Source organism: Trichosurus vulpecula, chromosome 9 (assembly GCF_011100635.1).
Source record: "Trichosurus vulpecula isolate mTriVul1 chromosome 9, mTriVul1.pri, whole genome shotgun sequence".
NCBI classification, from domain to species: Eukaryota; Metazoa; Chordata; class Mammalia; order Diprotodontia; family Phalangeridae; genus Trichosurus; species Trichosurus vulpecula.
In genome coordinates this window covers 115,999,089-116,011,023 of record NC_050581.1, presented here as the reverse complement: position 1 = coordinate 116,011,023, position 11,935 = coordinate 115,999,089, and the positions used below count along the sequence as shown (strand labels likewise).

General features: G+C 39.4%; 1 protein-coding gene across 1 annotated transcript; it reads right to left on the bottom strand.

Annotated features, from left to right (window-relative positions):
• Window positions 1–3,142: 3,142 nt before the first annotated feature.
• Window positions 3,143–9,619, bottom strand: LOC118831040 (zinc finger protein 3). Its single transcript, XM_036738213.1, has 2 exons — window positions 9,555–9,619; window positions 3,143–5,382 (listed from the first exon to the last, which is right to left on the bottom strand). Exon 2 carries the CDS (start codon window positions 4,937–4,939, stop codon window positions 4,247–4,249), a length of 693 nt encoding a protein of 230 aa, XP_036594108.1. The 5' UTR covers window positions 4,940–5,382; window positions 9,555–9,619; the 3' UTR covers window positions 3,143–4,246.
• Window positions 9,620–11,935: the final 2,316 nt, after the last annotated feature.

Genomic DNA, 11,935 nt, shown 5'->3' with positions numbered 1-11,935 from the left:
TGAGGCAAGAAGTCAAGTTTGATGATCATTGCTATAATTTATATAGCTTTAGGTTAATTGAAAACTACTCTAGCATTTACTCCAACTCACAAAAAAATTCATTTTAAGTTACAAGAGATTTCGAGTTGAGTCTGCTTGTCAGCTGCTAGAAAGATAAATATGACATCATTTGGATACTTGCTTCATGAGTGTTTTTCATTCTTCATTTAGGAGGTAGAATTCTCCAATTAGACTGTAATTCCAAAGACAGATACTTTACCACCTTCCTCCCTACTTTCTGATGATGTGAAATTTTCTATGTCAAATGTATAGAAAATCTATGCTTAGGGTCTCTGATATTTATAAGATTTTGCTGCAGCCTGACTAGATAAAATAAAATCCAGAAAATCAAATCTTTTTTTCTCGACAGGGCAGCTTTAGCTCTCAGATTTTCGAGTTCAGAGTTTTAGAGGAAGAGGATTTCATAAGCTTACCTAATATATGGTACGCAGTTTAGTAACTTGCTGATAAGGAAAAAAAAAAAGATCTGCAGTTGCTTGGCCCCTGGTTAAACCACTGATTAAGAAACAGTGTTAGGTCTTCCATACTGTAAAAGATCTATGACTTTATCAGTATGCATACCGATACTCAACACAGATGTAAATCTTAGGTGAAGAAGAGGTTCATCACCAGCAGTCTTATCAGGTGATGAATATTGTTTCTGGCCATAGCAAAGGTGTTTATAAGTAACTGAACCCAACTGCCCTACTTCACCTCATTAACTGGCACAAAAGGTATGAAACAAAGCAACAGATTTCTCAAAAATTAGAATGGACCAGACTGAATTTAATGACTCCCTGAGGCAACAAGAAATAATAAAGTATTCCCTAAATAAAAATTCCCAGGAACATTATAGCCAAAATCCAGAACTTCCAGGTTAAAGAAAAAAAACTGGAAGGAGCCAGAAAGAATTCAAGTGCCGAGAAGCTACAGTCAAGGTCACATATGATTTAGCAGCCACTACTATAAAGAAGCAATGAGTTCGAAATACAATATTACAGAAGGTGAAAGGTTTACAATCAAGAATAACTTAGTCGGCAAAACTGAGTGTAATCTACAGGGCAAAAAGTACACCTTTAATGATACAGAAGACTTCTAAGCATTCCTGATGAAAAGACCAGTTACATCTAAACTTTGAAATATGAACATGCCAGTCAAGAAAATACAAAATAGATGAGTGATTATATGGGGCTAAACGAGGATAAACTGCTTACATTCTAATACGGGAAAATGATACTTGTGTCCCCCCAGGATATCAGCAGTAGCATCATAGAGGGAATCTAATAAGATAGAGGGCCTGAGAGTGATGTTTTATGTAGTAATCATCTTAAAGTGGAGGAGAAAAGAAATATACAGTGGGGGTGGAGGGAGAAGAAAGTTGGGGGAAAATACATTATGTAATTTGGCTGCACAAGTAGAGATTATACAAAAAAAAGGAAAGAGTGAGAAAGGAGGTAATACTTGAACCTCCTTCTCATCTGAACTTGTCAAAAGAAGAAAGAGCAGACATATGCACATATAATGCACATGCACTTGGTACAAAAATACATTCCATTCAACAGGAAACAATAGGAAAACAGGATGGAACAGGGAGAAGAGACAGGAAGGAACAAGAGAGGACAATTTAAATGAGATTAGTCTGAAGCAAACACAAACACACACACACAAATTCTAACCAAGGAGGGTGGAGCAAGGTGAAGGGTTTAAAAGGAAAGGATGAGACCCTATGATTAGGCTGTGGGTGAGGGAAAGAAAAGTTCAGGGGAGCAAAAGCAGATTGCATCTCCAGCTGCCTATTAGATACCTTGAACTGAACATATCTAAAGTGGAACTCATCTCTTTTCCCAAAACCCTCCTAAAGTTTCCTATCCCTGTCGAGGTTATCACCATCCTCCCGGTCTCTCAGGCTTGCAACTCAGAACTCATCCTCAATCCTCACTCTCATCCTCCCCACATCCAATGTTACCAGAATCTGGTGAGTCTATCTTCCTAATATCTCTGCCATACACTCCTCTCCTGTGACACTGCCACTAGCTTGGTGTAGGCTCCCACCACCTCATACTCGGACCACTGCAAGAGCCTACAATGATTGGTCTCCTCGCCTCAAGTTTGTCCCTGCTCTAATCCAATCTCCATTCAGCTGTCACTGATTTTCTAAAAGTTTAGGTCCGATCATGTTGTTCCCCTACTCAAAAAACTTCTATGGCTCCTTATCACCTCCAGAATCAAAGGTAAAACCCTTTGGTATTCTAAGTCCTTCATAAGCTGACTCCTTCCTACCTCTCCAGTCTTCTTTTACTTTATTTCCCAAAGGTATTCCTTGAGGCCAGCGATGCTGGTCTGCCTGCTGTTCCTCAAACAAGACACCCCTCTCTCCTCAACCCTGGGCATTTTCCCTGGTTGTCTCCCATGATTGGAATTCTCTCCCTCCTCATCTCTTTCTGCCAGAAGCCCTTCCCAAACCCCCTTAATGCAATGGCCCTCCTCCTATTGAAGTTCTCCAACTTACCCTCTATATATTCTGTTTACCTATAGTTGTTTGCATATAGTTTGCATGTGGTTGTTTCTTTCTCATTAGACCGTAAGCATCTCAGTAGCAGGGACTATTTTTGCCTTTCCTTTCCCCGATGCTTAGCACAGTGTTTGGCAGATGCTTAATAAATGTTTGTTGATTTAACCCTATCCTCTTCCAAACTCTATTACTGATAAGGACAGCACTATTGTCCCAGTCACCCAGGCTCACAACTTATTATCTCTCACATCACATATAGAATCAATTCACAACCCGTCCCCCTACTTTACTATCCTCCGTGGGTTCTGCCATCCAGCTACACAGGCTGCTTGATGTTCCTTGCATGAAACATTCCCTCTCCATAGTCCACTACTGAAATGCTCTGCTTCCCCTAACTTCCAATACTCAGCTTCCCTGACTTCAACATTCAGCTCAAATCCTACCTTCTGCAAAATGATTGCCCCCCCCCCCAGCTCCCTTCCCTTCCATCTACTCTACATAGAGCTTACATATACGTATTTATTTACAGGCTTTATGCTCCCATCAGAATGTGAGCTCCCTGAAAGACAGGGAATGTTTGTCTTTGAATCCCCAGCATTTAATACAGTGCCTATGTACAGTAAGTGCTTAATAAATGCTTGTTGACTGATTCTGAAGGCGCAGGTATTTCAGTAATTGGTCAGAAGACTAACGGGAGTGGAAAATGGTTAGAGATAAGGTATACATGATAGCTGCCGTAACAATTCAAGAATAATGAAGACTCACCAAGATTTGGTGACTGACTGCACAAAGTTGTTAAGATATGTCAAAAATGATATCAACTTTGCAAACTTGAGACTGGGAAGATAGTAGTAAGAAGAGAGTAAGGAAACTGGTTTTGAAGAAGGGCAACTAGACAGGTGAAAATTACTAAGTATAAACCTACTGTAACCATGACAGCCCTGGACTTGATCAGGAGATTCTCAGTCACTTATCAATTACATAGTCCTGGGAAAGCCATTTTATGTCTTTCAACATTACTTTCCCTCATCCGTAAAACAAGGGGTTAGACTAATTGGAAAGTCTATAAATGTCCTTTTAGCTCTAACAAAAAAGTGAATTCTATGAAGGAGGGAATGAGTGCGTTTGGTGACGGTAAGTCTCCTCAGATGGCTTCCATGAGGTTATATATACACACTCATAGGTTCAGAGATCAACATCACATTTTTTATGGGACAGTTCTTCATATACAGATCATCAGAGAACTGTATTTCCAGCACAGCCTGGAGAAGGGTTCAATTTGGATTGTATTATTGCTTGATTCAGGCACTACCTCCCCTAATCAAGCTGAATCAAGACTTTATATTTAATGAGTCAAAAAACATGTTTATAAATTAACAATTACTTGTCACATTTAAAGAACAACTAGTAAGTTAAGGTGTTCATTTTATTTTCAAAATGGGAGATGACAGAATGCCTAGCCTCCATGGTTAAAATCTAAATTAGGCTACATACCTCTAATGTGAAAAGAACTGAAATGTAATCATAAATCAACACCCAAGTGTCCCTTTGCAGTCATACACAAGGGTTATCTAGAGCTGCCTATAATTTCTTGTTGAGTTTCAGTTGTGAACAAAAGTAGACATTTGTGAAATGTCTAGTTTGAATACAAGCTGTGGCTGCAGAACAAGGAATCAATATGAATGTCTGATCCCATTAACACTGGGCTCTAACCAATGGAGGAATCTGGTGTTTCTTTCGGGAATGAGTTCCCTGATGGAGAATTAGATGTGAATTCTGACTAAAGGCTTTCCCGCACTCATTGCATTGATAGGGTTTTTCCCCGGTATGGATTCTCTGATGTACAATGAGGTATGAGCTGCAACTGAAGGCTTTCCCACACTCATTACACTCATATGGTTTCTCCCCTGTATGGATTCTCTGATGGACAGTAAGACCTGAACTCCGACGGAAGGCTTTCCCACATTCATCACATTCATAAGATTTCTCCCCAGTGTGAATTCCCTGATGCACAATCAGATTTGAGCTCTGACTAAAGGTTTTCCCACACTCATTACATTCATAGGGCTTCTCCCCAGTATGAATTCTCTGATGTCGAATAAGGTGGGATCTCTGACTAAAGCCTTTCCCGCACTCATTACAAAGAAAAGGTTTCTCCCCAGTATGGATTCTTTGATGCACAGTAAGGTTTGCACTCTGACTGAAGGTTTTTCCACACTCTTTACAAGCATAGGGTCTATCTGCAATGTGGATTTTTTGTTGTGAAATGAGATGTGAGCTCTGACAAAAGCTTTTTCCAGATTGTTTGTATTTCTGGCTTCTTTCTTTGGCAGAGTTTTTCTTGCCTTTGACTGCCACTTGCCTGAAACCTCTCCTTTCTCTCTTCATTGTCTCTGTTTTAGGGTTTCCCCACTGCCTCTCTAACCTCTCACCTTCTCTGAAATTGGATCCTTACAGCAAGAGACTTTGGAATCTGAGGTTATAATGCATGTGCTTCTTTTTCTTCTAAATTTTTCTGATTTGAGGTTATCTCCTGGTTCATCCTGATGTGAATTCTTTAAAATGAAATAAATTCTTTATATTCAGGCTCCTCTTCTGAAGAAATTTGCTTGTCCTTGATCCTCATTTGCCTTAAGTCTCTTTTTCCTCTCTTCAGCCTCTCCCTTGTAGTGTTGTTTCCCTTCTGAATTTTTAAACTTCCATCTTCCTCAGAGGTCTTCCAAACTCAAGTGCCTGGCAACTGTTCCCTTCCAGAGTCCTTCTTATGGTAGTCCTGTGTAATTTTGCTTCTTCAGCAAATCCTTATGAAATCTTAAACTTGGTCTCACCATCTGACAAGAGACATAGACATGTATAAATCACGTATTCTTCATGCTAAAAAGGGAAAACAAAACCTCTTCAAATGACACGAAGTATGTGCTAAAAGTACATGACTTAAAATTTTGCATGCCTGAAAGATGACTTCCTATAATGGTAGTGAAGGAAGCAGGGAACGATAAAACACAAGGATAAGTAGAAGTATGATGTTAGGGACAGTAGCGCTGGGAGACACTGACAGAAGCCAGAGCCACACTAAGATTAAAATATCTTGATTTCCCAACATGAAATTTTGCTGCATTATAAAGATACCTTGCCATTTTGCAACCATCTGTCAGGACTGTGCCTCTGGCTCATACCTCTCTTCACCCATGGTTAACTATTTCTAAGCCAAGTAGTGCCACCAATAGTGAAGCTGCCAGGGCTGTTCTGTTTGGGAAGACATTGCAACTGAGGGACACTTAAGAAACACTGTGTTCTATTACTGGGAATTAGAGCTATGGAGAACCAGGAAAAAATACTCAAGAAAAGTAAGGGAAAAAAGCAATTCCTTCTTTTCCCACACCCCACAAGTAGGAAAAAAACTGGAAGTTGGGAACTTTTCATGTGTCTTAAAAGCTATTAAAATAAGATGGATACTATATAACAGAGCTCTTTGGCAAAAATGTTTATAAAATAATGAGTGCTAAAAGAAAATGTTGCAAATGTGTTAGTTTCCCCCAATATTTCCATCTTATTCCCTCTATATTGATTTTCCCATGCTTTCAACTTTTCTTATAATTTTATGTCTCCATCAGTCCTTCGAAAGCAACTCAAAAATCTCAGTATTATAGGCAATAAATGGAAGAAGACATGGTGGCTAGAAAGGAGATGAGGAACTTTAACAACATTCTCAGCCCTGTTGTCTTCTCCCAAGTCTTAAATCTGTTCAGTCAGGGTAATTGGCAGCAAAAAGACATGATTTCTCTAGGTCCAGATCCCACAGTAAAAAATATCTCACATCAAGCTCTCTCTCATTGCAAAACTGGAGCACCTTTTCTTTGTTCCTTTTCTTCCTTCTTTTTCCTGTTCTTGATCCTTTTTGGGTCTACCTCCTCTCTCACACTTTCTTTACTATTCACTTTTCACCTTCCCTTTTGTATCTATTTCCTTTCTATTTTTTTTCTTTTTCTACTCTTCTTCTTTTGTTTTCATCCTTCTCCCTCTTTTTTCTACTCCATGTAGCTAACATCTCCCTCTCCCCATTTCCACCTCTATTCCACTGTCAAGCACATTGTTTCTCTCAGCTTATCACTAACTGCTTGGTGCCCACTCACAGACACACAAATCACTACTGAATATATGTTTCTGAGGCATTTAGGCAACAGAGAATTTGGAGATCCTGAGATTAACTACCAGACATGGGGAATGAAATTTGTCTCCAAATGTTAGAAGAATAAGGGAAGAGAATACTCAATCAAATCAAAAGTACCTTGTTTTCAATTATGAACAAAACAGAGACTATTACAAACTAGAGATGGGAGTAGCCTAAGTGAAGTCCCCAAGGCTGTTTTTTCCTGTCTCTATGTAGCAGGACCTTGAAACTAAATTTAAACCTCAAACACTTTTCAAAGGAAAAGTAACAGAGACCATCCCCCAGAATCCAGGATAAGGAAATGGCAGAAAAAAAAAGAGGAAAGATTTGCAGAAACTGTATTCTCACATAATAAACACAGAAATTAAGTGATCTACCTAATATCATACGGTAAGTTAGCTAACAGAGCTGAGAGAAAATGTCAAGCCTCTTCACTCCTTCTCCAATGCTCTTCTACATTGACTCACGTTGGCAGACTTTCTGACACTTCTTGCTTAGGCTCAAAAGACCACATCCTTGATTCTCATGGCTCCACTACCTAAACATCTACTGAAGGATGAAGTAAAAGCCAAATTATCCTGAGATGTGACTTGTTTCTAAACATCTGTAAAAAGGTAGGGCTGATAAATGGGAAAGAAAATTCAGAAAACAGTTCTCTTAAGTCAGACATGGCTGGGGAATGAAAGACCAACCAAAAAAATTTGGCTTAATTTCCCTGAAGGCCATGAGGCCTGTTTCTAGAATAACATAATAGACATGGGCTTATTCCCTCAAGTTGACATGCTGACATCAATCACTTTAAAATATTTATTGGAAGAACTTATTATATACAAGGATCTCTACCCAAATTTTCATACTCTTCATCAAATCCTTCCCAACTGTCTCAGTAAGGGCAAGTGGGCCATTATTTCTTAGGAGCAACTAGTTACAAAGTAACAAAGAGGCAAATTAAGGCTTGAAATGAGAAAACTTCCTAAGAGAACTAGTCAAAAATGGAATGGACTGCTTTGGAAAGTAGCAGGCTCTTCCTCATTGGAGGTCTTCAAGTCATAAGGAATATATTTTCATAAAATTTTAAGATGTAGAAAGTTATAGGGTTTATTATACATGTCAATAAATTTCATTGCTGAGACTTCAACAACATTTTCTGACACTTTTTCAACTATACCATGCTTCCAAGTTAAGGTAGCCAATCTGAAAACTGCCTGCAAGTACAATCCAACTCACAGTTTTTTAAATGGACAATGGATGTTTTCTTATTCATATAAGAGGTGTATGATATACTACTGAGAGCCAGAAGAGCTGCCTTCAAACCCCAGTCCTGACACATTACTAACAGGATAAACAGAGGCAAGTTGCTTTTCTTTTCTTGGCCCAAATTACTTTACCTGTAAAAGGGGAATACTGTTCTTTATAACAATTATGTCACAGGGTTGTCATGAGGAAAGGATCTTGTTAAACATTAAATGTTACTTAAATGAGTTGTCAGTTTACAAAACCCTTCTTCTTCATTCCTGATATACAAATACAAAAAGCTATAAACTTTGCTCCTGAGTCCAATCAACAAGCATTTAAGAGGCACCAGTGATAGGGATAAAAAGAAAAGCAAGAGAAAACCAGTCCTAAAGGACTCTAAAGGAGCTTCAGACTAATGGAGGGAACAAGCAGTAATTTTTTTTTTGTCCTCACACTCCTAGCATCTAGCATGATGTACCACAGCAGGTGCTTAATAAATGTTTGCTGACTTGTGTGACCAGAGTGCTTCTTCCATCCGTTAAATGGGATGGTTAGACAAGAGCATAGAGAGTTCATTTTTAAGATCTGACAGTCTGGGTTCTAAGGATGCTGCCAGTTCTGCCATTCTGTGCTTTTAAATTCATTCTGTTTTAAAATTAAGATGTCAAATTCTATGTTTTTAAATTCAGAGATTTGCTTTATGATCCAATCTAAGAAATCAAATATAGTGGATGTTTTTATCCCTATGCAACTCTCGTTTTAGTTAAATTTTAATGATACTGTTTTCTGAAAATCTATTACTAAGCTGCTATCTTTGGACTTCTAGACTTATGATCCACTTGATTATGTCATGGCTTGCAGGTGTGTCAAGGGAGCCTCCCCTACACGAACAGTCTTTTTCTCGTGCCCTTCACAATTAACTACCCACTTATGTGGATTTCAAAGCCAGTTAAATCTAACAAAGTAGGTAACCTATCACCAACCTCTTGATGATCTATTTCCCAACAAAGAAACTTTGGAAAATGTTTTAAAAGCGTCCTTCCCATCCCAGCCAATTTAATCTTCAAACTAAATTAGTCGTGGGTTCACGGGATGTTTAGGTGAAAGTGATTTCAGAAATCACCTAGCCCAATCTTTGAATTTTGTAGACGAGGAAATTATTTCCCCGAAAAGACAAGTAACGATTTCTTCAAGGGCAGATATACAGACAGCATCGAGCTCCTGTTTCCAAGGCTTCTTTCCTCTTCCCTTACGCTGCCCCAGAGACCAAAAGAATGAGCGGAAATCTGCCGCAGCTTGGAGTTCGCTGCCTGACGTCCGGACCAGGTGGACGCCGGGTTTACACGACCTGCCGACTTCTCGGACCCTCGCTCCAAATGGATGGAGGAAAGCTGAACCAGCCCAGGAGGGGAGCCCTCGACCCCCGCAAGGGCCAAGGAGGCCCCGCGGCGGGGCCAGGAGGAGCCAGAGGGAAAGGCTGGCGGCTCAGGCAGCCATTGCTCCTCCCCTCCGGGCCTCGCCCTAACCCCGGACTGAGTAACTCGGAAAAGAAGCAGCTCCTTCAGAAGCGAGGTCCGCGGCCCAAAACCTACTCACCAACACAGAGAAGCACGGAAGAATCCCTCCGGTCGGGAACCGCTGCGGCGCAGACTCAGTAAAAATCTCTCGGGACGACCGGCGAGGCACCCGGAAGTTAGCATTGCGTCACTTCCGGAAACTTCCCTTACCTTTATAGAGTCCGGTCCTCTCTAGGCGATTTGGATGTTCTTAGTTTCAGTGGTAGAAGGCGTAGGAGGACCTCAGGCTCCAAGGCTTGGAGAGAAAGCCCAGGAGAGAAAGGGGTGGCCGGGCTTCAGCAGTCCGGCTTGGCTGGAATTTCCAGCTTCATTAGAAGCTATTGGGGGGGGGGGGGGGAGTGGCGTGCAAAGTAGAGATTTAGTCCAAAACCACAGATTTATCCTACACCCTGTGTACTCATCATCTAACCCCCAAACCAAACGAATCAAATATGATTCTTGTGTAAGTAAAAGGGGGAAAAAAATCTTTATCCCAGAAACCATTTCCCTGCCAAGGTTGCTCATAATGTAGGTCATGGATAGCAACCATGCTCTGAAAGGTAATCTTTTTCCTGTCATGGTCTTGATGGGGTGCTTGTGCTTGGACCCTAGCTCTAAAAGCCTCTACTTGGGTGTCCGTGCTTGAACCCCAGTTCTAAAACACATTCTGTCCTAGGCAGTTTCTCTCTAGCTAAAGGGCAGTATGTCCCAGCTTATCTCTGCTCCTTCCTCAGTAAGCAGCTGTGCCTATCTATAGATTGATTCCTGGATGTTGATAATTACTGAATCATGACCATATTTCCTACTTACTGACCTTTCTAATATGTATCCTAGACATAGTATTTTGTCCAACAAGACACTAGATGAGAAGCTACATAGACTGCTTGTTAGCCCTGAACAAGAGTTAACTTAATGATGTTTCACAGTAAAAACCACACCCCCTAGTATTCCACCCTTGGGCTATTTCCCAGTGAACTCTGGGCAATATGCCTGAGCGGTAGTTACTAAAAGTGCATGTTCCTTTTAGAACTAACCACGCCTTAATCACTCCCTAATCCTACCCCAAAACACCTAATTGACATGTTTCAACCAGTTCAAACGAGTTTCAGCCGGTTCTCTCTACCCCCTCCCATTCAAGGTTCCAACTGGTTTCAACTGTTTTTTTCTGGTTTCAACTGGTTTGTTCCAACCGGTTCAAATGTGATTTTTTCTGGTTCAAGCCATTTGAAACTAGTTGAAATGGTTTTTTTGGGGGTAGAAACTGGTTCTGTTTTTTTTCTTGTTCAAACTGGTTCAACTGGTTTTAACTGGTTTTTTTTTCCACTTTTAACTGGTTTTAACTATTTTTTTCACTTTTAACTTATTTAATTGTTCATTCCCCCTTTTAATGTGGTTTTTCTGGCTTTAACTCTTTTATTCTGCTTTAAACTGGTTTTTTGTTTTTGTTTTTACAATTCAAACCGGTTTCAAACAGTTAAAACTTTTTTTTTTCACTTTTAACTTATTTAACTGTTTAATTCCCCCCCCCCCTTCCCTTTAATGTGGTTTTTCTGGCTTTAACTCTTTTATTCTGCTTTTAACTGGTTTTTGGTTTGGGTTTTTTTTTGTTGTTTTTTTGTTGTTTTTTTTTTTTTTTTTTTTTTTACAGTTCAAACCAGTTTCAAACAGTTAAAACTAGTTTGTTTGTTTGTTTGTTTTTTTTTCTGGTTCAAACCCCTATTTCAACAGGTTCAAACTCGGGTTTTTTTTTTTTTCACTTTAAACTGGTTTCAACTGGTTTTCACTGTTTTTTTTTTCACTTTTAACAGGTTTTTTTTTCTACTTTATACTGGTTTCCACTGCCTTTAACTGTTTTTTTTTTCCACTTTTAACTTATTTAACTGTTTTTTTTCCCACTTTAGTGTGGTTTTTCTTATTTTAACTTTTTTCTGCTTTCAACTGGTTCTATTTTTTTTTTCACTTTTAACTGGTTTCCACTGCTTTTAACTGCTTTTTTCAACTTTTAACTGGTTTTAACTTTTTTTTCCCCAATTTTACCTTATTTAACTTTTTCCCCCACTTTATTGTGGTTTTTCTGGTTTTAACTTTTTTCCTACCTTTTTTCCACTTTGAACAAGTTTTACCTGTTTTTTTTTTTTTGGTCCAGGTTTTCCTGGGTTTCTCTACTTTAACCTGGTTTTAACTGAAACTGGTTTCAACTGTGTTTTCCCCAGTTCAAACTAGTTTAAACTGGTTTATTCCAGTTCAAACTGGTCTCAACCAGTTTTCTCCAGTTCAAGCTAGTTTCAACCAACTGATTTTCTCAGGTTCAAGGCAGTTTCAACTGGTTTAAGCTGGTTTTTTTTTTTTTCAGTTCAAGCTGGTTGAAACCAGTTGAACTTTTTTCCAGTTCAAACAGGTTTTAACTGGATTTTCCTGTTC